Genomic DNA, 26,890 nt, shown 5'->3' with positions numbered 1-26,890 from the left:
CCAAATGATCGGCCAAACCATCCCCCACTTTAGCGTGTCTAGAAAAAGGAGCACTCGCAAGCATGGTCTCCGCAGTCCTCCCCCGCAAGCTTCCAGTCATGCGCGACTGGGCGTGACTCGAGGGGCTTGCCAAGGGGATTGCTGTTGGCCCTGGATTGGTCGAGAATAGCCGCGGAAACAGGTACGCGGCCGGGCCGAGCACGTTGTCCTCGCCACCTAACCGAGGCCTAACGTAGTGCTCACCGTTTCGTCCCCACCAGCTGCTCTGCCGACGAAGAAGTCGTGGACGATGGGAGTGGCCAAGTGTTAGTTACCCCGGTGGCGAGTTCTCGAAGAAGCTAGTCAGGATCAGAAAGCCGATCGGTCCGGGTCCAGCGAAGTTCGTCGAACGATTCCACGTTTGCTCGACGAGCCAGGTATATTCCAAGGACCGATACGTGGGTGGGGATATACGCATCCGACAGGAGGGTCCTGGAGGCTGGACCGCGTGGAATCCGAGGACTGCTTGCTACCGATCCTCGCGGAGATCGTGTGACAGTGACAGTTCGTCGTCCTCGTGATCCGAGAATACCGATCAGTGCGATATCCTGGCCGTGTCGCGTCGAGATAACGCGTATCGCGGAAGCCGGACATCGACGAGCTCGCAAAGTGTTGCCACGGTGATCCATCTATCGTTTCGTGATACTTACCGATCCTACGGAGATCTGTGCGGGGTGAAACACGGCTTTCGTGCCGGTTTTGTGGAGGCTGGGAGCGCGGACGCGCTGAGATGACGGTGACTACGAACTTTTCGATGATGCGACCCTGCTTCACTGGATACCCCTTTCAAGGTAAACTTTGCAGTCTGTTCTGCAGGATTCTTCTCCGATTCGACAGGACTGCCCTGATTTTTCGAATATTTTACAAGTTTTATTTGCCACTGAGGCGGTTTAATTTTCTTTAAACCGAGCCCCTAGAGATCGATCGTCAGCGTCAGAAAACGTATATTCGAGATATTTGTAGAATTTTCCATTCTCTACGAACATTGATAGCATAATCTATGATCAAGATCCAGTTCCGACGGTGCTAGAACAATTGTTAAACTTTCGGGAGGGTCGAAGCGAGAGACAGCCGAAGAATCGTGGAAAAAATGTGCGAGGATTGCGTTAGCATTGTGCAACGTTCGAGGACCATTCGGAACAGTGATTTTACAACTGGCCCGGTGGCAGAAAAATCTCTCCGACAATGGAGTGACAGGATACCTTTAAAGACTTTTAAACGTCCCATTGATATATAACTTTACCTGACCCTTGAACACCGGAACATTACCATTAATAACAGTCATAAATACTGAAACGTATTTTTCGACGGGTTCCGCCGACGCTCTGGAAAACTCCCGTGCTCTTGCTTTTTCACTTTGCACGTCTGCGCCATTTCGTTTTTTATTCTCTGCACACAGAACATTCTTAGAACATCTTCTGCAGAACATTTTTAGGAGTTATGTCAAGGTTATTCGACCCTTCCAACCCCGCCCATTCCATGTTGCACCCTTAAAAATCTGCACACCGACAAATAATCTTTTTACGTTGCGATCAATCCGAAATTATTCTCACAATTTCCGTTTCTTCTAGATTAATTGTGTAAGCGATCCTTAAATTTTTCTCAATCTTCTTCATTTCACTTATCTATTTTACTTCGTTCTCCGTTTATTAAAAGGTCGAATAACGTGTAGTAATTAGGGAACTGATGAAATTCCATCCGATAGTATTTCGACGATTTTATTCTGCACACGCGAGACTTCGAAATAGCGGAAAAATTTTGTCGAATAGGTCGCTAATCTTCGGCGATTAGTAGCTCGTTTCCGCTCGTAATCGTAGCAGAAGTCGAAAATCGACCGTGTAATTCTCGAGCATGTTCCGCATTGTCGTTTCTTCCTGCCGGAAAATTCGTAAAATCGAGTTGCCGGCTCGCCAGATTTTTGGAAACGGACTCCTGGGTGCCAAACTTTATGGCGTCGTAAATTTCGGTAACCCCGGGTGGCTGCAGCTTTCCCGGGCGCCCGAGAGCACGCCCATGCGGGTCCCTTGATCGATTAAAAAGCAGATCTTGCCGAACGATTACAACAAAGGATAGATCGCGCGAGCATAGAGCCGGATAAGGAGCGTGGATCGACTCGAGGACGTAATCGCGAATGCAAATGTAAGGCGTCCTCTGAATTTAGCATTTTTATTTGTTGCTTACGCTTGTCCCGGGGCTCGTCATTTGTCACTGTCCGGGTTTACGCACCGTGTGTTGTTACTGCCGAGTTTAATTGCGGCGGACAATTAGTCAACGAATCGTTTGCGCGCGCGCGCGCGCGGCTCGTATGCAAAATGGAAGCGTTTAACGCCCGGCGAGAACGGGTAATTAAATATTCCTGGAAGATTGATAATGTTGCGGACGCGTTTCTCGCAATTACGCGGGCGCGCTCCGCTCGATGCATCGACGATCGTTAATTATTTCGCTGAATGTCGAAACCCGTTCGCCGGCTGCGTGAGAAGCGAGGGCGAAAATCATCCACGGCTCGATTAGCATCGAGGAAGTCGCTCTCTTCTTCGCAGACATCCTTCGCGGAGGCTGTCACAGTTTTCCAATAATTAACAGTTCCATTTCTCATCGATTAACGCGCGGCTAACCGCGTTAATCGCGGCAAGATCGAAAATCTCGTGGATCGCCAGCGAACGGACTTCGAAACCGGGTCGAGGACCGACCGGGAACCTTGCGCAGTTTTCTAATTAGCAGCCTAGATTAACAGCAATTTTTTCCACCCCCGCGAGGCCAGGTTTTCGAAGGCTGCGCGACGTTTTTCGGCCGTCGGCGGCACTCTAACCGGTGCACAACACCGATTATGCAACTTTGACGACGGATTCTGCGCAATTCCGACCAGCGATTCAACCTGCTCCCCTCCTGCTCTCCATTTTTTCCTCCTGCTCTCTCTCTCTCTCTCTCTCTCTCTCTCTCTCTTTCTTTCTCTCTCATTCTCTCTCGCGTTCCTCGTCCCTCGCTTCGTTACGTGAACGATTCGCTCGAATTCTCCCGCCCCGTTCGTCTTCGCGCGTCACCTTGACGCGCGAGATCACCGTGGGAAACCGATCAGGTTTCCAATCACCGATTATGTTAATCGATCCTGTTTTTGGGACCTCCCAGCACGTGGAATCGCAGCTCCCGCCACGAAAAACCGCGGGAAAACGTTCGGGACGAAGAAAATCGTTCTCCGTCGACACAGCTCGACTCACTCGCAAACGATTTAAGTTATCATTTTTTATTCCATCGATATCGAAGGACTTGCGTTACAGATTGGTCAGCTATACCCTTCGAGGAAATTTTTTTCCATGGAAATTATGTAGCCTGTTTCTTTGGACTTTAAATTCTACTGTTCGCTTTTTGCTCGATAGTCGTCGAAGGTCTTTAATCGCTCCTCAATTAAGTATTCTCCGTCGACCGCGATCTTTTAGAATTTTTCTGTGAAAATCGAGCTTCCTGCTTGTCCGCGATCGTGCTCGAATTTTTTCCTCGCAACATCGAAGGTCTCTAATGTGGTTTTTTAACGAAATGTGTTCCGCGACCGCAGTTATGTCACAACTCCATAAGCTTTTTTTACTCGATCGTCATTGAGCGATGCTCGGTCATTTTCAATTATGCAGATACGCTTTTAGATCGAACAATCTCCAACGCTTTTACGATCTTTTTTTTTAAAAAAAATTGTCCAATATGTATTTTTCTAGAAAAACTCGACGTACGACGTTTCAAAAGTTGATTTCTCTACGCGCGATTTTTCTTCGATGCACAAATTACGAAGCTCGAACGTTCGCTGGTACCACGATTTCTTTCTCAGGATGTACAAAGTGACTCGAACATGTTACTTCTCCCAGCTGCAAAAACACCTCCATTGTTTCTTCACCTAATATCGCGGCGCGAAGTAACAATTTCCAAGGGTTTCCATAAAACGGTACAGCTTCTTGTCCCGAGCCGACGAAATTTCTTCGACGATAGACGGCCGTCAAGGAGGTGGAAGAAAACCCAAAGCCAGCGAGAGACCGTGTGAACATTTTATGATCGATCGGCTAGTTCGATTATACTATCGGGCAATAAGTAACTAACAATTTGTTTTTCCTCGCGGCGATGTCTCGCTTCGGCGACCACGCGCCGCACTTTATATTCTATGTATAATCGACTATATCGCGGTGTCGTGCGGGGACAACACACAGTTTTTCTTCTCGTTACTATGCCAAGAATAATGAGTCACACGGTCTGCACGGGCAGAGCTGTTTTGCTCGTTTTCGATCGCGATCGATCCAGTTGCCGTTAATATTCGACTCGATTAGCTGGAAGCCTGCGATCCAACGGAAAGAACTTTTACGTTCGAATCAGCGATCTCGTGTTCGCCTGCGTTCGCCTCGGCTCAAGGAAAAATTCTCTGCTGCAACCTGCATCTGCAACCAGGTTCATCGATTAAATTGCTCCGTGGAAAAACGCCGCTTATTATAATTAATCGCGGACGGCGGACCCTCGTTTCCGGCTCGTGGAGATCGCGAAACGTCTGCATGAGACGACTCTTTTCGATGCGACACGGTCGTTCGGCGAGATCTGTCGGCAGACGTCTCGGCTCGATCCGATGGGAGACGCGTTAATTAGGAAAACGTACGATGACGCGCGGAGCAAAACGAGGGACCGGCAGTGCGAACGGTCCCGATCGCACTCGACCCGGCAAATTATACGCTATCAGTGTTGTGCGTCGTAAACCCTTCGAATTCATTGGTCTTATCGTTATTTATGGGACCGCGTGGCACAATAACTCTTTCCTTCTCTCGACTCGAGAGTCTCCTTCCTTCTTGCGCCGTTCCCCTTTGCCGCCGAGCCTCCCCACGAGAACGCAGGAAACACGTCGAGGTGAAGGTGGAACGATAAATCCAAGTTTCTCTTTATATTCGCCATCGAGTAACTGTTCTCTCGGCCCGTTCTTTCGCTCGGCTGCGAAACAAAAGGACTCGGATCGTTTCGCAATCGGCCTTCGAACGGATCCTACTCTCTTACACGGATGTTCGCCGGGGGTGTTCGCCGGTATTAATGGAAGATCGTTTTCTGCCGCAGATTTGGGATCGATACCGGGTCAGGGCCGCGTCAATCAGCTCGGCGGTGTCTTCATCAATGGACGCCCTTTGCCGAATCATATCCGATTGAAGATCGTCGAGATGGCCGCTGCCGGGGTCAGGCCGTGCGTCATATCAAGGTAACGCGACCACTCGTTCTCTAATTTCCACTCTGAACAAATATATTCTTGAAATTAATCTTCCTGCGTTCTTACGATATTTATAGCCTAGATTTCAGAGCTAGATTCTTCTAGCTCTGAAATTCCATAAACTCTCTCCGTCGATTGAAAGCTTCTTTCTTCTACCTTGATCGTAGAACAACACAGGGTGTCCCATAATAACGTCAACATACGGAGAGGTGTGATTCGCTAAGGAAAAAAGTTACTTCGACTGACCAGAGAAATCGATTCTTTTCGGGGCATTGACGTAATTATGGGACACCCTGTCCCCTGAATTTCTGTAATTTTTGCTTTGGTAGACAATTGAGGGTGTCTCACGGTTGCGTCTCGAAGATTCTGAACCGGTACCAGGAAACCGGAAGCATCAGGCCGGGCGTGATCGGCGGTAGCAAACCGAGGGTAGCCACGCCGGAAGTCGAGGCCAGGATCGAGGAGTACAAGCGCGACAATCCCGGGATATTCTCTTGGGAAATTCGCGATCGTCTGATCAAGGAGGGAATCTGCGACAGGACCAGTGCTCCCAGCGTTTCCGCGATCTCCAGGCTACTGAGGGGTCGGGATCCCGAGGACGAGACTAAGCTAGGAGACGGTGAGTTCATCGAACAGTTTCCATAGGGAATTTTCGAAGAAGAATGTACGCACGATTCGATGAAAACGAGGCCGCGGGGTCCCGAGAAGAATGTCGACGGAAAGGGAAAAATATTAGACGGCGCGCGAGAATATTCGAAAAAGCGTCGAACAAAAAATGTCCGCGCGATCTTTCCCATCCGCGGCGACCAAGATTGATGATCCGGCTGAATCAGTGAATCAGGCTCCCGCGAATGTTCTCCCGCGACAGCGCCACCGTGGAAAATTAGATTATAACGACACCGGCACCGTAATTTGGTCCCCGAGGCTCCAATGGGTCGAGTCGGAAATTGAATCGACCGGGCTTTTTGCCACCCCTAATTTTCTCGGCCTCGAGAATAATCCGCTTTTTCGCGTGCGCTGAAAATCCAGCGCGGCGATAGCCCCTCGAAGATTCGGGCCTCTCTTCTCCTGGAACGCGCACGCGCGCGCGCGCGCGTTCTGCTACCCGGTCGCTTCGGGTTTCGCGTCCCCGACTCTTCGTGTATGCACGGCTTCGCGAAATTCGCCGGCGGTTTTTCCAGCAAAAAGTGTGTCCGCGATAAAAGCGACCATTAAGGTGTAACAGCTTCCTGCGCAGGGTAATGTTCCATCCGTGGGCAAATTACCCGCGCAGGAAATTACGAGGCAGATCAAAAGTGGAGCTTAGCGATGTAGTTCGCAGTTAATTCGCGACTCCGGCCAGAAACTTTCCTCCCGGGACTCTTTAATCATCGCGGACCTTTCGAAAAAGTGTTTCTTAGTTGCGGTTTCCCCTGCCGTTTAACTCGGACGAAGATATCCGGGGCTAATACCGCGGCACGAAGATCTCTTCGGCAGATATTAGGGTTCGATAGAGCCGCTTCGAACGTCCACTTGTGGAAAGTTGCAAAACCCGCCGCGGCGCGCGGAGCCATTGCTACTTTTATCAATCCACCGAGATCTAAACCACTTTTGATATCATCGGAAACCCTGGACTATCGCGCGCGACTCCCGACCCTCGGGAAAATAAGACATCTTTATGCGCTTCCGGTGCTCGCCGCGAACCGTTCCACCTAATAATCACTCTTGGCGGACGTTCGTTTGAAAAAAAAGTGTGTCAGTCGCGTTCTGCGGAACGATTGCAACGGCTCCGTCAAAGTAGACCGGAGGACCACCATTTTATTCGAACCCTGTACAATTGTTGAACATTTTCCATAGCAAATAGCTTCGCAGAATATTTTCGATCGACATCGATTCGTTGAAAAATAGCCGTGAACGCATCTTGCAGATTTTTACTATTATCCTAATCGCTCTAGAATCGATCTAGGACAACTTCTAGGATAGTTGACCCTTCACCGGACTGCCAATTATTATCCCTTATTGTTTCAATAAATATTACACGCTTCCAATTTACGTCGAAACATTGCAAACTCGATGATTTTGTTATTTATTAAACACTTACGCGAGCTACAAACTAAATAACCGCGTTGTAGCAATACGCAAAGTATAATAATGTGAAAGAAACACACTTTGTGTGTTCGCGCTCGCTTCTAATTACCCTCAGCAGATTTAACATAGATTATACATAGAAACTGCACGAATTTTCAACTAAATTACATGAACGCAAGTCGTTTAAACTTGCGCAGCACCGCCGCGGCCACCGTAAAATCCGGATAACGGTTAAATAGTAATTAATTAATTCTGAAAACTATTTTCAATGTCCCAAAATGTCTTCCGAACAAAGCAGTCAACCCCTCGCAACTGAATAATCCGAATTGCCTACAAAATAGACACTGCCAGAGCGGTGGCAGAGGATCGCGAACCCGTTAAGAGCTCATGGCCTTTAATGATTCCTCGAACTTACCCCCCGCTGCCCCCGAAGGCCCGGCCTGGCCCGGCCCACGGAGAATTTCGCTCGGGCGCAAGTAGCACGAAATAAGCATAATTACCAGAACCGATCGGAATAGGAAAATTGCGAAGATGTCGGAACTTAGTAGCGAGTTCGCGCTCACGATCGTTCCCGATGACACGCCCCATCAGCTGGCCTGCCAAGACCACCAAGGAATCATCTTCCCTCCGACGGGAGCTGCGCGCCCGGTCCGCGGAGAAGAAACGGTGAATGAATAAATTAAATGGTCGCGCATTAATCAGCCTCGCGTTTCTCGATCTTGGAAATTACCGGGTTCCCGTACCGCCCCGCAGTTCCCCGCCGTGCCCCGCCGTGCCGCGCCGCGCAGAACGATCGGTAGCTCTCTGTAATTTTCTCGCCGCCCGGTACATGCCCACGTGCACGGACCCCGAAAGTTCGATAGGTGGTATCGAGAGCCGAGAGAGACTCCGGAGGAGAAGATCCGCGCACAGGATCTACTGGATCTGCGGGATCTTGGCTCGGGTGAACGATACCTCGGCCGATTCATCGCGCTCGATTATCAGCGGACACTGTAATTAGTTCGTTCGAGGCAAGTGGACCCTCCGAGTGTGTTAATACTTTGACGATCATCATCTGTGCACGGAGCTGGGACAACCCTAAACGCTGTCGCTTAGGCGGTCATCTTCCTCCGGGTACGTCCCACGGTGCCAGGATTTATTGAAATATCGGAGAAGTTCGCTTCCGACGATTTCCGAGAAAGTTTGCCGCCATTGGAAAGTCCGGCAAGCCGTTCGGAAACCGTTCGGAAACCGTTCGGAAACCGTTCGGATCTTTGGGATTTTTCTGCGACTGCATTTTTATACGAAATTGCGAGACAGAGGAGATACCTTCTCTATTAACCCTTTGCACTCGAGTGGTGACTCTGAGGCACCGCTAAAATTGTTAGTTCGCGTTATAAGATAATTTTTATATTAACGAAGTTTAAATTCAACAAATCGTTAAAAGTGTAACCGTCGTCACAAGTTATCGCAAGATTCAATTTCACATGCATACAATGCACTTTGTCATATAAAATGGAAATACCAGAAGTCAGAAAAATTATTTTAGATTTACGGTTCAAATGGCTTCGAGTGTAAAGGGTTAATTCTTCTTCTCGACGATTCCAACGAGTTGCAGGGAACTTGACGGGGTTCGTTAATTTTGTAAATATCCGTACATTTTTACTGGACAGTTCTTTTTTTATAAATTGATTAGCATTGCATGGAGTAAAATAAAATCGATAGGACACGTAAAAATATGTCGGTGGATTTTCCAAACACCTGCATCAAGATGGAACGGATATATCGGACTCGGTCTCTCGGCGAAATATCTTTTGCGAGCGGGGCACGATGATCGACGTTAAAGATTTCTCACGGTAGGGGGTTGTTTCCACCCTCGGCGAAGAGACACAGACAGCCGAGAGACTCTGGTACCGACGGCGGTGGTCTGTCGGAACAGAGTTCGTCGGCACACTTGAAAGAGAGGAACGGGAAGAAACTGGCCCGTAGATTTGTGTAAGTCGATCGGGCCCGATGGTCGGCCGCCCTTTCAAAACAAAAAGAGGAGGGCAAAAACATCGCGTTAACTGCCGCCGGGGGTGGGAAAGCCTCAGAAGCGCCGACCACCGCCGAATGCGGTTTTCGAAACCACCGGGAAACACGCGTTCGAATCAGCAATTTTTCATGACCCGTCGTCGCACAAACTAAACCGCACCTACGAACGTTCGATTTTCTGGTGTTCGGGCCGAAGTGTCTTCTCCAAATTTTTTATTCGACTGCTTCGTTGCTGCGTTATTCGCGCGTGGGTGACGGAATTAGAAGATAATTTGAAGATTAATTTTTTCGTTAACATATTAAGGGTTGCGAAGATTAAATCTGCAGAATGTTAGAATTGAAGGAATAATGTCTCTAACTGACGCTCAAATTGTGCACAAAAATGGACAATTTGAGAAGAGAAAATTATTCGAGCCTCGTGACTCGTTTTTATAGTTCTTGACGATGGTTAACTATAAAAACGAGCCAGAAGGCTCGAATAATCGTATCTTCTCTTCTCAAATTGTCCATTTTCGTGCACAAGCTGAAGGAAAATTAGCGAGAATTTACTGTACCTTGGAGATTATTTTACATTTGATTACAATCCTTTATGTATTAAAAAACTGTAGAGAGATTAAGAAATGCGGTGTACATGTGGATATGCGTGGCGAAGGACGCGAGATGTATGTGTGTGTGTGAGAGAGAGAGAAAGAGAGAGAGAGATCGGTTGGGTTTGAAAGGCGATGAACGGTTACAGGCGTTAGGCGTAAGCGAGAGAGAGAGAGAGTGAGTATGTGTAAGCAAAATAAAGCGTCGAGGTTCATAGCTAAGCAGCATAGTTTGGAGTAATTTGTCATAATCAATTCATAAAACCAGAAAAACCTTACAATCCTTGTACAATAATCCAAAGAGAAGTGTTCACGTTAATTGCCGGCACAAGATTGAGAAAGAGCATCGCTTATACAATACAGACAATACAATCAATGTACAGATGTCACCATAAACAACGCGTGACGATACATCGACGTTACACGTCGCGATTGGTAGTTATTTCAATATTCCAACAATCGCGAATATAACCTTGATTTTTCAAGTTGCATTCGGCGATTCGATAACATGTATCCCAGCAGTTTTCCTCGATTTCTACGGAAGAAAACGAACGCGTGCGCCGTTCGTCGACGATCTTCCGACGATCCGTGCCGCGGAATCGCTTCGGCCGGCTACCCAGCAATCTCTAACACCCAGCGGGTTAATTCCGGGGTTCGAAAGTTTGGTAATAACTAGCCGGTAGCAAGCGCTTAGCCTCGCGGAGGTTGCAATTTCTGCCGTGATCCCGCGAAATCGCTTCCATCCGACTTTTCGAGGGAACCGAGCAGCAAGCCGCGCGCTCTCTCTCGAGTTCCCGATTTCGGGAACTCGTTGAAAGGGTTGAGGAAAAAACGGCAGGCTTAATAAGCTCCGAAAAAGGTGCGTTTACAAGGATTTATCGATCAATTTCGGCCGAGATCTCGGCCGAGAAAGATCGTCGCGTAAGCACTCTGCTCGGCGATCTTTCGCGGAGAAGGTACACATCGAACGCTTGTTTATCCGCATCGAACCCCTCGTTTGACCCTAATTATCTCGAAAATCTGCTCGTTTCGGAAGCGTCTTGCCCGCTTATTAATACGCTGCAGATATTTATGGAGTTCGTATTTGGCACGCGGAATATTTAAATTCTTCTTTCGAAGTCTCGAAAAGAAACTTCGATTCTGTCTTATAAAATTGACACGCCCAGATCGTACACAAAAATAGATGATTTGGGAAGAGCAGGTACGGTTATTCGAGGCTTGCGGCTCATTTCTATAGCTACCGATTGTTGTTAAACATTGACCAATTGTGCACAATCTGATCGTAAACTAGGGAGAATTTACTGTTGCAGTTTCATGAAATTAAGTTCGAAGCGAACGAAGAAATTACAAGAATTTCCTGTCGGTTTCTCAAATTTATTCAATTTTCTGTAAGCGTCCCGATGCTTTTAGAGGGTGGAAGGTGTAAGCTGCGGCAATACTGTACGTTCACGGTGTATTAGACCGCTGTATTAGAAGGCGAAATAAATCCGAGTGTAATCGTAGAACGTGGGGGAGGAAATTGTCGAGGAGCGTAGCTCGCGAAGAATAGAGAGGCTCGAGGAATTGTTCGTTTCCCGAGGAATTCGAGCGACGACGACGCGAGGCTCCCGCAGACGGCTCGCATTTTTAGATTACAGCGAATTTATCATCGGGAACCGCGGAGACGGACGACACGTCCGTAAAAAGAAGAAGTCGCGGAAGAGCGAAGGCCCCGGCGCGTCTTGAAATTGTCGAGCGGGCTTTGCGCGGGCCGCGACTAATCGGCCGACGACGCCTGACGCCGGGACGCCCCGCGTTGATGCCCATTCGACACGGACTCTATTCCCGGACCCGGGGACCCGCTTCTTCCTTTTCCTTTCTCGCATCGGCTCGCTTCTGGCGTTCCGCACAAACTATAGCGATTCCCATCGCCTACCTTCCCTCCGATTTTCCATTCGCGTCGCGACCCGAAAGCGAACGCGATCGACTTTTCCTCCGGAAATTGGCCCGCCGTTTTCTTCTCTCGTCGATCCATCTATTTTTATTTCGATTTTTATTCTGTAATTTGAAAATTTGAGTGTCGGGGATATCGCGTTCGAGCGTCGAACAGCAATTAAAAAACTTCCCGCGATCTGGAATTAATTTAATCGACGAAACCGAGCCTATAGATCAAGTAAAATAAATTTCGAATCCCGATTAAAAAATACCGTCGTCTATGTACAATCGACGAGGCACTCGACGTGTCAAGTTTTCCAAGCAGAATATGCGAATTATGAATTTTCGCGCAAAGAAACGCTCGCCCCGCGACCGGAGGAGTTTCCTCGATGGGGTCTATTTCGGTATGTTTAATGCCCGTCGATAATAATGGACGTGGCCACCGATCGAAACAAAAGAGTCAAAAGGGGCAGGAGGGGAAGGGGGCGAGCAGTATGGCCAACGAGAGTCGGTCGCGAATCGAGTGTGAAATAAGCAGCGCAATGTGTGCGGCGCGTAGTGCGGCCCTTTTGAACTCCGGTTCGGCAAAACAAACCATAAACGTGCGTTCACCTGGAGAGACGGGGCCGGGCAGGTGACACGAGGAATTAATAGCTATTAGACACGACCCCGTAATTTTCGACCCTCCGGGCCGGGTCCCGGCACCCCATTATTTCGGTGTATTTCTATTATTTTGTTGCTCGTTCTGCTAACCAGTTGTCGGTTGTTAACGCCAGACCCGAAAGGAGGGCAAGCTCCGCGTTTGTAAAACACCTTCTTCCTCCTCGGTGATGCCATGGTTTACGCGCCAGCGTTTCGATTCGTTGGCGAGCCCGTAAAAACGTGTCCTCGCGGCAAACCCTATCGTTCGGCGAGTTCGGTTCTGTCGATTTATCTAAAATAATTACCATTCAATTTCCACGTTGATCAGATTCTCCATCCTTCTCGATCGTTTTCTTTTCTTCAGGCAAAGCCAGCTCCGGCTCGGATTGCGAGAGCGAGCCAGGGATCCCCCTGAAGAGGAAGCAGAGAAGGTGTAGGACCACCTTCACGGCCCACCAGCTGGACGAGCTGGAAAGGGCCTTCGAGAGGACCCAATACCCGGACATCTACACCAGAGAGGAGCTGGCCCAAAGAACCAAGTTAACGGAGGCTAGGATACAGGTCTGGTTCAGCAACAGGAGAGCCAGGCTCAGGAAGCAATTATCTTCGACGACTTCCGGCGGCTACGTTAGCTCCGTGGCTTATCCTGCTGCGTCCTACGTCCTCCATCCTCCGGCTGCACCGCATCCTCACACCGCGGCCACCGTACCTTCGAACCACCCTCATGCTCATCCCCATGGACAGACTCTGCCTGACACAACTTTCTCCTCCAGTCAAGGTAGGCTTCAACGTCTCTATTAGGTCGAATCGTAAACGGACTGCGAAACTTTATGCATAATACAAATGTTTTTCCATCGATTTCGAAAATTGTGAGTCGAGTAGAACGTGTCTCTTCTCTTGACAATTTTAATTATTTAAAAATAACACGATCGTGTTCCTTTATGTTCTTTCTGTTTTGTATTTCACGATGCCATTTCTCTCATTTTTGCATAAAATTCGTAGTCTAGTCGCGAATAGGTAGAATCTATTGTTCGTATTTACTGATCACGAGACATTTCATCGTCATCGGGACGATCGAGTACAGTAATTTCTCCCGGAAATGCCAAATTTCGGGTTGCTCTGAATTTCCCTGTGCTTGTCAGTCCTAGGTCTATGTGTCACGTGGCCGAATTGCCTTCGAATCGTGTCGCATGGCCTCGGAATTGCCTTCGAATCGTGGCAAAAAATGAAAAATGAAAAAGTAGAGTCATCGTTTTTATTCTAGCACTACTATGTATTCATATTAATGTACAGCAGCACGCTGGTCGTTGCCTTTTTTTACCGACTGCCCCGAGTTTCTATAAAAACGAGCCGCAAGGCCCGAAGAATCGCGATTTAGTATTATATTATCAGATCTGTGTGTGTGCCGATTTCTCAATCCCGACACACGCGAGAGATTTTTAAGAGAAATTACTGTACACACAAAGAAAACAAAATAAATGTCCGATAAAGAAACGGAAATTATTTCACGACTCGACCTAATAGCTCCTCTAGCTACTATCAACTCTTTGAAAGAACAGAAGAGGTTGTCGCCTAATTCACATTATTTTCCACAGTTCCGGAGCTATATTCGTCCCACCACGCCAGCATGTCTCATCAACTGGCGTCCGAGTCGACCCGCCTGCCTTCGTCGGTCGGGTCGGCACCCGGTTACGGCTTGCCACCATCGGTGACATATCCCAGCACCCTGCTGCCTGCGACGTCTTCGACCAGCGCCAACCACATGACCCACCAAGCATCTCCGGCGGCCTCGGCTTCGTCCACTTATCAACAACCCAGCAGCCATCAGCTCCCTCCCACCCCGAACTCCTTGGTGACCATGATGGGTCCCAATTCCGGCAACTCGAACCCTTCCTCCGACCATTTGACCCCCTCCGACCTCCCCATCAGCTCTGCCTCCCCTGTGCAGCAGCAGCAACAACAGCAGCAACAAACCAGTCAAGGGAACACCTCGCCCTCTTGGAACCTGCCAATCCCCGGTGGCGGAAGGGTGGGACTCCCTAGCCCCCCTTCCAGCCTACAGCAACCCCATGCGCACACCAGCCATCCCCATCAAGCCTTCGCCAGCCATTACGGTGCTCAAGGCTTCCAACAACCACCAAGACCTACCCCTCACCAACCATTCTACAGCTGGTACTGAGGTCCTTCGATTCTTGCGCGATGTACAAGTGCCAACTGGTTTGGCTTGTGATTGTTGAACGTTTTATCCGTCTGCGAACCATCGGCCCTCTCTGTCGGCAGACTGTAGGCATTGTAAAGTCTGCTGGTCGGCGATTAGGTTTACGCGGCCACTGTTGGACCGATTGCCATGGTGCTTGGCCTCTTCGAATGTAACGAGCATCGGAAATCCTAACTGAGAACCGATTCTCAGACGTCTGCGATTCTCTCTCCGACATCTGCGAGATCTGCGAGATCTACGAAATCTGCGAGATCTGCGAGATCTACGAAATCTGTGAGATCTACGAGATCTACGAAATCTGCGAGATCTACGAGATCTAAGAAATCTACGAGATCTACGAGATCTAATAAATCTGCGAAATCTGCGAAATTTGCGACATCTACGAGATCTAAGAAATCTGCGAAATCTGCGAAATTTGCGACATCTACGAGATCTAAGAAATCTAAGAAATCTGCGAGATCTACGAGATCTAAGAAATCTGTGAAATCTGCGAGATCTGCGGACTTTGAAGTCTGAGAAAACGAATGAGGGAATGTGCCGCTTGAGTATTCGACGATGAGTCTGTGTTCGAGGCAGGCGATTAGCTCGGAACACAGATTTAATTTTGATTGCAAAATACTCGATTAGATGCTTAATTGGAGAATTAATAAAACCAATGTGACTGATGCTCTATTAGAGGGCTCGGAACGCTTTGGTACGCAACGTTGCTACCGCGAAGGCTGTGCTGGAAGCAACGCGGGGAGCGGGACGCAGCGGCGGTACAGTAATGTCTCTCTAATCGACGCTCGGATTGTCCGCAAAAATGGACAATTCGGGAAGAGGAGATACGATTATTCGTGCCTTGCGGTTCGTTTTTATAGTTACGAATTGCCAACAACTATAAAAACGAGCTACGAGGCGCGAATAATCGTATCTCCTCTTCCCGAATCGTCCATTTTTGTGGACAATCCGAGCGTCGATTAGAGAGACATTACTGTAGTCAGAAGGCGCAGCCTTGGCAGCAGATATGTTGCGTTCGGATGCGTTCCGACACCCTGCTCTACTTTGTTAAGAAAAATCGACGATTCAAGTGCCCTTATCTAGCAAAGCGTCCTTTTGGATAGTTAGTAGAGAGGATTTAACTGTAGCTATTTATTTAAATGTTCTTTTGTTTAAAGAAAGTAGCAGCAAGAGAGGATAAAATAGAATCTTGTTAAGATCAAAGCACTGGAGAAACTTATTAAGTCGTGCCAGTAAATTCAGTGTGTATTTGTTTTAAACGTTAGGTTTGTAATGTACGTCGTTGTATAAATTTTAGAATAATTTTTCTGTGTTCGCTATCTTCGGGACAGACGCGTCCAGTGATTATATAATATACGCGAGAACGTAAATTTGTAAGTTGAAACGTGGTAAATGCTATTAATTCGTGATTGAAGACAGTTTGCTGGCAACTCTTCGATCATTCTTTCTTTATGCAACAATTGTGAATTATCGTATAACTTGTGAAGTATAAATTAATGATGTAATTAACACGTTGAGTGCGGTGTCAGTCCTTTTGTGTACTTTTTCTTAGGCGGCGTCTGTTGCCAGGGACTGGTTAAAAAATAAGTTAAAAAATATTGCCACCTTTATTATATAATTAAGGCCGCTTTAACGGAAAACCCAGCAAAATCGGCCGCGCGCTCAACGTGTTAAATAAATAGGTAGTGTAAATATTTCGGTAGTTCCTTCCTTCATTCTTGGTTTTCGGGTACTTCGTCTTAAGTTTCTATTATTTCACGTTTCGTGTGTATACAGTCTGACCAAAAATGTATTTAATATGTAAATAATAGTATCGCGTTAGTATTACAATTTTAATTAGGAACTATTGTCGAGAATATTTTTGTGAAGCAAGTACAACGATTGTAACGCGGTTTCGACTATTGAGAAAATAATCAGCCTTTGCTCGACGGTGAATTTTTAATTCCAACGCTGTGTGGAAACACTGTTTTACTGTAAATGCTAGGATAATTTAATGCGCAAACATTGTATAAAATATTGAATAGTCGGTACATATTGTATTTTATTGCCAACGATAATTCAATAAAAGTTTAATGAAAACGTTTGTCGTTAACAAATTCGTCCAAAAGCTTTATCAATTTCATAGACAATCAATTTTCAGGTAAACGTTTATTTTCAAGAAATGGACAAATGTGACAATGATGCACAAAAAGCGTGTAGGTTTTCATACGTATATGAAACGATATCGTGTATAGTATAGTTGTGTAAGACAGATTTAAGCTAACTCTTCGTAGGTTCGTGGCACCATCCGCGTTGAAACGCTGAAACTGATATCCTCGCAACGTGAGATGGTACTCGGAACACAAACGAGGTATAGCAATATGATGTTCTATGTTACACGTTCTGAAATACCAACATCGTTAGAATAGACTGCGGTACACAGAAATTTCAATTATTTACACTCACACGACTTTTTTAATAAAAAAATGTATCTCAGATATCAAGAGAAACATTCTGAAACATTTAATATACGCCCCTGCAATGTTCCTCAAACTTGGTAAATGTCCTAACAGTTATATAATATATTGAACAATATTGTATAAAAATTTCAAGAAAGAATATTATATCTCGGCAAAGTTTCAGCGAAATAAAGCAACAAATCTAATTAATTCTTATGTAGAAACAGGGGTCTAATCTCCACAAAGATCACTTTCACGCCAGCGAATATTTTTACTGCGAAGAGAATGCGATATAAGTTCCCCTATCTCTATAATGCGTTAGACAAGGAAAGCTGATTGTGCAACAAGGATAGAAACAGCGGCCGGTGGCGCCATCTACGGTGGCGGCTTTGTGAACTAACTTTCCCTATCTCCACCGTGTGTAAGACAAGGACAGAGATAGTGTGCGACAAGGAGAATAGATGTCTCGGTTGTGCCACCAACTTTCTAGACGGACTTCGAATTCCCTGGTAAGTGGTAGGAACACATGATATAGATGGAGGTATCCGACAAGGACAAACTTATGCGTTTTACGGAGCGAGAAGAGGACAGACAGTGAGACTCTCTCTCGACGTATCAATTCGAGGGAAGATTCGTTAATAACTCAATTACCAGGAATAAGTTATAAACATTTGCGACTGATACATGTAGAATGGACCTTCAGCTACTTTCACATATAGTTTTTGATCATATTTTATGCGTTATTAGAGAGTTATTAATTAATTTTGACAAGCAGTATCCCGCGTAACCTCAAAAAATTAAAGATCGTTCTACAAATAATTAATTTCCTGACTTTGCAGACATCATTTGTGATTCTTTATAATTGAAAAATGTAGAATGGACTTCTAGCAACACACCAATAACAAATTTAATCACATTTGGTTCGTAGTTAATAAGTTATTAACCATTTTTGCGCGGGAGTACTCTTCTAACCTATTGCCGTAACGGTTTAGACAAGGACATGTAGATGGCGCAACAAGGACGGCAATAGTCTAAACGTGCCAATAACTTTGTTTCCTACGGCTCCTGATACTATTCAACCAGAACTCCCAAAAATTGTTAATAACACTTTAATTATGCATCGAATCATTACAAAATTATAACAGGAAGTTAGCTGAGACTTCACTCTAGATTCTCCGGATACAAAGATGCATAAATTATGTTCGGAAAACGGCAAAATTAATTATTCTCGGAGGCAATGTCAAATTATTTGAATTTACGTCGTAAAGGTTATTTTGAAAAATGTTAATATATTGCTAACGACGAACAAATTGTGATCCAAAACGTATGGTGAAAGTCGCTGGAATTCTACTCTAGATTCTCCAATCACGAAAATGTATAAATTGTTATGCTATAGAGAGTTATTAATAAATTTTGAAAACACTATTTACATATAACCTTAGTGAGATAAATACGCACTCGGAAAACGATTGTTTAATGGGTTTTGCAGTCATAATTTACGCTCCTTTACGTTAAAAGAATGTAAGATGAAGTCTTGGCTAACTTCTCATTACAATTTTCTTCAAATTTAATGCTTCATTAATAAGTTATTAACGATTTTTGGAAGTAATATAACACAGTATACGACATTGAGCGGTCGAGTACGCGGGAAGAAGCAATAGCGAATAGTGGCGCCATCTACAGCGGCGGGTTTGTGAACTAACTTTCCCTATCTCCACCGTGTGTAAGACAAGGACAGAGATAGTATGCGACAAGGAGAATAGATGACCCGGTCGTGCCACCAACTTTTTAGACGGACTTCGAATTCCCTGGTAAGTGGTAGGAACACATGATATAGCTGGAGGTATCCGACAAGGACAAACTTATGCGTTTTACGGAGCGAGAAGAGGACAGACAGTGAGACTCTCTCTCGACGTATCAATTCGAGAGAAGATTCGTTAATAACTCAATTACCAGGAATAAGTTATAAACATTTACGATTGGAACATATAGAATGGACCTTCAGCTACTTTCACATATAACTTTTGATCAGATTTTATGCGTTATTAGAGAGTTATTAATTAATTTTGACAAGCAGTATCCCCGCGTAACCTCAAAAAATTAAACATCGTTCTACAAATAATTATTTTTCTGACTTTGCAGACATCATTTGTGATTATTTATAATCGAAGAATGTAGAATGGACTTCTAGCAACACACCAATAACAAATTTAATCACATTTGGTTCGTAGTTAATAAGTTATTAACAATTTTTGCGCGGGAGTATTCTTCTATCCTATTGCCGTAACGGTTCAGACAAGGATAGATAGATGCCGCAACAAGGACGGCAATTGTTTGAACGTGCCAATAACTTTGTTTCCTACGGCTCCTGATACTATTCTATCAGAAGGTGTATAAAAGAGAGTTAGTGGCACGGAAAAGATATTTCTGTCTTTGTCGCACATTCTACCTTTCTCTGGCTTACACACGGTAGGCACTAGACCGATAAACATACCTTCCAAAAATTGTTAATAACTCATTAATTATGCGTCGGATCTTTACAAAATTATAACAGGAATTTAGCTGAGACTTCACTCTAGATTCTTTGGATACAAAGATGCATAAATTATGGCTGCAAAACTAATTAAGAAATTATTTCTGGACAACACATTTAACTTTTTAAGGTTATGTCGGAATACTGCTTCCAAAATTTATTAATAACTCTCTTTGGCATAACAATTTATACACATTTGTGATTGGAGAATCTAGAGTAGACCTCCAGTGACTTTCACCATACGTTTTGGATCACAATTTGTTCGTCGTTAGCAATTTATTAACATTTTTCAAAATAACCATTACGGTGTAAATACAAATAATTTGACATTGTCTCAGAGAATAATTAATTTTGCCGTTTTACAAGCACAATTTATGCATCTTTCTATCCAAAGAATCTAGAGTGAAGTCTCAGCTAAATTCCTGCCATAATTTTGTAAAGATTCGATGCATAATTAATGAGTTATTAACAATTTTTGGGAGTTCTGGTTGAATAGTATCAGGAGCCGTAGGAAACAAAGTTATTGGCACGTTTAGACTATTGCCGTCCTTGTTGCGCCATCTACCTGTCCTTGTCTAAACCGTTACGGCAATAGGTTAGAAGAGTACTCCCGCGCAAAAATGGTTAATAACTTATTAATTACGAACCAAATCTGATTAAATTTATGATTGGTGTGTTGCTAGAAGTCTATTCTACATTCTTCGATTATAAATAATCACAAATGATGTCTGCAAAATCAGAAAAATAATTATTTGTAGAACGATGTTTAATTTTTTGAGGTTACGCGAGGATACTGCTTGTCAAAATTAATTAATAACTCTCTAATAACGCATAAAATCTGATCAAAAACTATATGTGAAAGTAGCTGAAGGTCCATTCTACATGCTTCGATCGCAAATGTTTATAAATTATTCCTGGTAATTGAGTTATTAACGAATCTTCCCTCGAATTGATACGTCGAGAGAGAGTCTCACTGTCTGTCCTCTTCTCGCTCCGTAAAACGCATAAGTTTGTCCTTGTCGGATACCTCCAGCTATATCATGTGTTCCTACCACTTACCAGGGAATTCGAAGTCCGTCTAAAAAGTTGGTGGCACGACCGGGTCATCTATTCTCCTTGTCGCACACTATCTCTGTCCTTGTCTTACACACGGTGGAGATAGGGAAAGTTAGTTCACAAACCCGCCGCCGTAGATGGCGCCACCGCGTGTTACTGCTATCCTTCTCGCACACTCTACCGCTCTTTGTCTTACACATTGGAAGCATTATTATGGCGTATGAACCTTCCGAAAAATGTTTGTTACTAATTAAATAGAAATCGTAGCTCTTCAAAAATTTAATAAAATGACTTGTAAAGATTCATTCTAGAGTCTTCAACTGTGAGAATGCAGATGTTTATGTTGTCTAACATATTAATTATTAAAGTAATCTGTGATCACTTACGGCTTGTAAGTGGATGGACTACATGGTTTCGGAAAATTGTTAATAGCTATTAAATGGTAACACAAAGTGCAGGGTCGCCGAATTTGTAAGAATTCAATTGTTATTGCGATATTCTATATGTAGAAATAATATCGTACGAGTAACTGGGAATCCATAAATCGCTAAAGTCGTGTGCGCATGCCAGTGCATACGTAAAAGCGCATACATGCATAATGCTCGCGCGGTGAACTTTCTTAAACAGTGCTTAACATGAGAATGCGTCCGTTCGAACGACAAAGACCGTTCGCCAAGTGAAAAGAAACACTCTCTGCGTCGCGCGAATCCCCTGCGATTATGCAAACGATGCATCAAAATGCATCCCATCGAAATGTTCGACGTTCTCCGCGGAAACTGTGGCTCAGGGACGTTACGTGGCACTGTTCGCTGGTGTAGAGCTTCTGTAATCAGAAATCGTTTCGACGGAATTGTTCTTGAAAACAAACGTTGACTTTTTTATACTATTCTCCTGTCGCAGCACCTTCACCGATAAAATTTGAAGTTTAACAATACTAAATAACACGCTTTATCAATTACATTTTATAGAGTGCGCATAATTAAGATCTCCGCAGTACGATTCGAATAAAAATTTCAAAATAATCCGGCTCGAGCCTGATTTATTAAAAATATTTTCGAAAAAACTTCGGCAGACTAGAAGGGTATAATCCGAAGCTTTCCAAAATTCACGAATTGAAAGTTTCGAGATACCTTGACGCGATTCCGTTTCTTTCTTACTTTATCTGCTGTCTCTTCGCGGTAAACAAAAATTCGTCGATCGTTGGCATTTTTCAAGGCTTTTAAACAAATGCGCGGTATTAGGAATTGCGAGAAGCTTTACGAAAAACCTTGATCCCGACTCGCAGGGCGTACAATTAACGCTCTTTTCCAGAGAACTACGCTTTAAGGATCGCAGCAAAGTATTAGAAAATGAAAACGTACGAACCCGGTGCGGCCACAGCGATTCCCAAAGGAGGTTCAGAAAAGAAGACGGAGAGGGATCGAAGTGTCGCGAGTGGTATAGTCGACGGGAACACGCGGTCACGTATATCCGAACGCGAGCGTACACGCAAGGGCGTCTGCTGGAGGGTTTCCGCGCTCCATCGAGAACGCCCTAACGTCCCTCGTCGAGGATAAAAGGTGTTAGCGGACGCGCAAACACACGTCCTCGGCCGGCAACACAGAGAAATCGTGTTTATCCTCGTTCTCGGCTGATTCTTTCTTCCGCGCCATTTAAGTCGCTGCCATTTTCCGCAGCCTTTCCGCCGCGATAACGCTGTAACGTTCTCCTCGATAAGACGGGAAGCATAATTGTAATATACGGCCCTGCTGCTCCATTGTGCTCATCTTTTACGGTTTCGAAAATCGTCCGAGATCCTCGAGGGAAGCTCTTTTGATAAAGAATTTTACATTTTTCGCGGAACGATTTAATGGAAGCTGAATTATACAGAGATTTGCGGTGCCTTTAAGTTGCCTCGAGTAATCCTTGCCGAGAGACCGCGGTTCAGAGACGTTGTTCAACGGAGTTTGAAAAACCGGGATTTTTCAAATCGATGGGATCTTCGATTAAATCGAGACACGGTCCGTTCCCTTTAGTAAGTATTGAATTATATTTAGTTACGGTTATTTATATGGTTATAGTTGTTATATATTACGTTATTATATCATTATATTACGTTATTATATGAACTATTTGCCGTATTGATTTTTGTATTCAACCTATTTGCTGAAATTCAACGGCAAGAATTTTACCGGGCGAAGGATCTCGAAGCCGATTAAATTTCACGAAATATATCGTTTGTTGTACATTAATTAGAACATAAGGCAGATCATTAATTAGGTTAATAATGTAATGCACGCGTTCAATACGGTACTCCGAAACGGGCGAGGCATCAAACAGAATATTGATCACCGAACATGCTTCAATAGAATGCCCCACGGATCATGTGGTTGCGATTGTTCTTGCCGATACGGGGCGGTCGTATTGCGTGGTAATTGATATCAATCGATGGTCGTTCAAGAGCAAAGAAATCGCGTATTAATTAATCATTAGTTTCATAGTTCGCCAGGGGACCGTAAAACTCCTTTAGAAAATCCACAAGGAACAACCGACAGCCCCGAAACCTTTTCAGGCTATTCGAGACTTTGACCTTTGAACCAGGGACATCGTAGAGAGCATTTACGGCAGCCAGATCCATTCGAATCTTTACGACTCATTTTCATTGGTATATCACTCGTATATCGAACCTCTTTGTTGGGACCAAAGTTAATCCTTTCGTTAGTTTCAATAGTAATAGTTAATAATTATAAAACAACGACTGCTACAAAATTAGAATTTGAATGGAACGTTTATTATCTTGAGTCCTAATGGACCCGGTGCCCGCTTAATCTGAGGATTAATTAATCCGAGCATCGATCGAAGGCATTGAATCTATTCTTTGCGAAAGGTTCGCGATACAATTGTTTTCTTCGCGTATGAAGAAAGAGACGTGCTCGTCTCCGATCGCGACGAGGGACGTTCAGGTTTTCAGCGCGGAAATGCCACCAGGGTTAGAAATCGCGGTCGGAATGGAGACGGTGGAAAGAAAAGGGTCGAGGGGAAACGCGGATAATATTTATCGCGACGCACTGGCCGCCGGTTTGGTTTTTCGCGCCGTCCCCATAAATCAACCCTTAACGCTCGTCCCTTTGTGATCTGCGACGACAATCCAACTTTCTTCCCGGCGTTCGAGGCGAGAACGAGAAACTTTCCACTTTCCTCTTTTTCGACCAATGTGCGCGTCTCGCCCCGCCCCGCCCCGCCTCGCCACGCGCCCTTTGTACCGGGGCCGATGGCGAAAGATTTCTGCTTAGCCGGAAGAAGAAAAGTTTCTCTCGTAAAACTAACAACAATTCGATACGACGCCGTAGAGTCAACGTCGCCGGAGGGTCAGGACCGCAAATATTCACCCGTCGCATTTCCGAACGATCAAAAGCACGGAATCGAAGCGCGTCCGAACGTTAGGCGTTCTTAAAACTACTGTGATTTCCTTCAGAAATGTTCGGAGGTTGGAAGTGAAACCGGCAGATCTGAGAATACGAAGTTTAACTTTTTTATGGAAACTCGGGGCAGTCGGCGAAAAAACGCAGCGCCCAGCACATGTCGATGTATTATACATTAATATGAATTATATTAATTATAATGATATGTGATAGAGAATATGAATTATATAATTACGTATATAATAATTATAGTGATGCTAGAATAAAAACGATAACTTAACTTTTTATTTCTAATTTCTTGCCACTATTCGAAGGCAATTCGGAGGCGGTATGACACAATTCGAAGGCAATTCGCAGGCGGTATGACACGATTCGAAGGCAATTCGGAGGCGGTATGACACGATTCGAAGGCAATTCGGAGGCGATATGACACGATTCGAAGACAATTCGGAGGCGATACGACACGATTCGAAGGCAATTCGGAGGCCACGCTACTCGATTCGACGGTCACGTGCCTAATACTTACGTATCTTGCAGCTCCGCGGTTTTTCTCTTACCTTATTCGCATCCAAACAGATTGTATTGTCTTCCAGAAATTTGCGTCGCGTGCCACATCGCATCCTTGACCGACTCCGTCAACCCTTAGCATCGACGCAGCAATAAATTGCACAGGCGCAGCACTAGCACAGGGAAATTCGCAGCAACCCGATATTTGGCATTTCCGGGAGAAATTACCGTATATCGATCGACTCAAGAAAATCTATCCTTCCTCATAAATTTGAGCGAACATTTCACTGCAGCGCGAAGTCGAATCGTCGAAGAATAACTTGAAGATTTGTCGAGTCGCTTCCATTAATCGTCGCGACGTCGCAGAGCGTTCACGCGTTCTTGTGCCTCGACAAGGAAAACTTGGGTAGATCGCGCGGAGACAGTAGCTAAGAGCTGCGCCTTGTTCCGCCGGAAGTTATTATTTGCACGTGTCGGCGGCGCCTGCGAGATTATAGCGGAATCGCCGGAGATCAAAGTTCCCGTGATTTTCGAAAGACTAACGAGAGAGAGAGAGAGAGAGAGAGAGAGAGAGAGAGAGAGAGAGAGAGAGAGAGAACCGGGCGACGAAGCCGTCGCGCACTCGAGAGTCTTCCGCACAGTTTTCGAAAAGTTTTCGGTGCCCCGGCCGCGCAAGCTCGCTGAACTTTCGTGAACACCGTCGACCGGAAGTGCCTCGAAATTGTCGGTAAAGCCCTTCGAACGCGACGACCGGCGCGAAATAAGCGGACCAGAGCGGTCTCGTCGCTGGCAACCTCGCTATCTCCGATGTCTGATCAGCGCGAGACCTCTTCTACTTCACTTTGCCCCTTCCCTCTCTCTCTCTTTCTCTCACCCTCAACCACGTCGCTGTAATTTCAATCTATTCCACTTACGGTTTTACAAGGGGTCTCCGTGTATTTACCGGCAGCGAACTTCCGGGGCTGTCTACGAACGTAATTTCACGAGAAAATCGCGAGCTTGTTCGGCGAAGCGACGATTATTAAACAAAGAACCTGCGCGGCGAGGAGTTTCGGTATAGATAGATAATACAGTGTCTGATAATTCACTTACTTATTCTACTTGGTTCCTTCCGGCGACCGCGAGCCGTACGTTTCGCTGCGGATGTTTTTCACCTGAAATCGTCGGGTTCGATCGGAAATAACTACAGCTTTCGTTTGTTAAAATTAGTAATTTATTAAACAAAAATTTGGTGCAGATCCTTGGGAATCTTGGTACGGTAAATTTTTGGTGGCGCCTGAAATAAATTGACCGACATCCGCGAACCTTTTACACATTGAAAAGTCCACGAATCGATTCGAGTATCGTACACCGTTTTCATTCGAATGTCGCTTTTTAATTTCAACGTTCGGTAGCCGATTAAATTGGCGGGTTTCGAAGTAGAACGTCCGAGCCCGATTTATCTTCTCGATAGTTTCTTTAGGCTCCTTTTTGCTCGATCGTCCAACCGTAGGAGTCTTCGCGGCGATTCGAGGTGCAGCAAATTCTCCCTAATTTTCCTACAACTTCTAAACAAAAATGGACGATTTGGGGAGAGGAGATACGATTATTCGAGCCTCGCGGCTCGTTTTTATAATCACCGATCGTCAAGAATTATAAAAATAATACAGTAATGACTCTGTAATTGACGCCTAGATTGTCCACAGAAATGGACAATTTGGGAAGAGGAGATACGATCATTCGAGTCTTGCAGTTAATTTTTATAATTACGAATTGTCAACAATTATAAAAACGAGCCGCGAGGCTCGAATAATCGTATCTCTTCTTCCGAAATTGTCCACTTTTGTACACAACTTGAGCGTCAGTTAGGGAGACATTACTGTAATCGTAACTGCTCTATCGAAATTGTCCATTTCTGTGCACAATCCGAGCGTCGATTAGGGAGAATATAATACCGTATTCTTCGAGCTACCCGAACGAACAGTATTCGGTGCAGAAACGAAGCAGCAACTCGGCCTCTCGAGATTACACATTCGTCTACAGAGGGAATTCGAGCTGTCAGAGAACAGACGTTCTGGCCGGGACGTCTAACGTCATAGGCAAACCCGAGATCGCGTAATTAACAGGATATATCCTTCCCCAATCCTCTGCTGTGTCGGTGCCAACGGGAGAGCCCCCTTCCCGCCCATTCTGCTACCCCGTCTGGCAAAGGGAGATTGAGATCGTGTTACGGTCCTGTCGGTTACAGGAACCACTTGCTAAACTCGCCTAAGACGGC

General features: G+C 45.3%; 1 protein-coding gene across 1 annotated transcript; it reads left to right on the top strand.

The window, feature by feature from the left end:
* Positions 1 to 358: 358 nt before the first annotated feature.
* LOC117226076 (segmentation protein paired) lies at positions 359 to 16,777 on the top strand. Its single transcript, XM_033480053.2, has 5 exons — positions 359 to 830; positions 5,110 to 5,248; positions 5,587 to 5,876; positions 12,845 to 13,258; positions 14,076 to 16,777. The coding sequence occupies exons 1-5, from the start codon at positions 770 to 772 to the stop codon at positions 14,657 to 14,659; spliced, it is 1,488 nt and encodes a 495-aa protein (XP_033335944.2). The 5' UTR covers positions 359 to 769; the 3' UTR covers positions 14,660 to 16,777.
* Positions 16,778 to 26,890: the final 10,113 nt, after the last annotated feature.

The sequence above is a fragment of the Megalopta genalis genome, chromosome 11 (assembly GCF_051020955.1).
Source record: "Megalopta genalis isolate 19385.01 chromosome 11, iyMegGena1_principal, whole genome shotgun sequence".
In the NCBI taxonomy this organism is placed as follows: Eukaryota; Metazoa; Arthropoda; class Insecta; order Hymenoptera; family Halictidae; genus Megalopta; species Megalopta genalis.
Note: the sequence above shows the minus strand (reverse complement) of the source record. Positions and strands in the feature narration are given on the sequence as shown.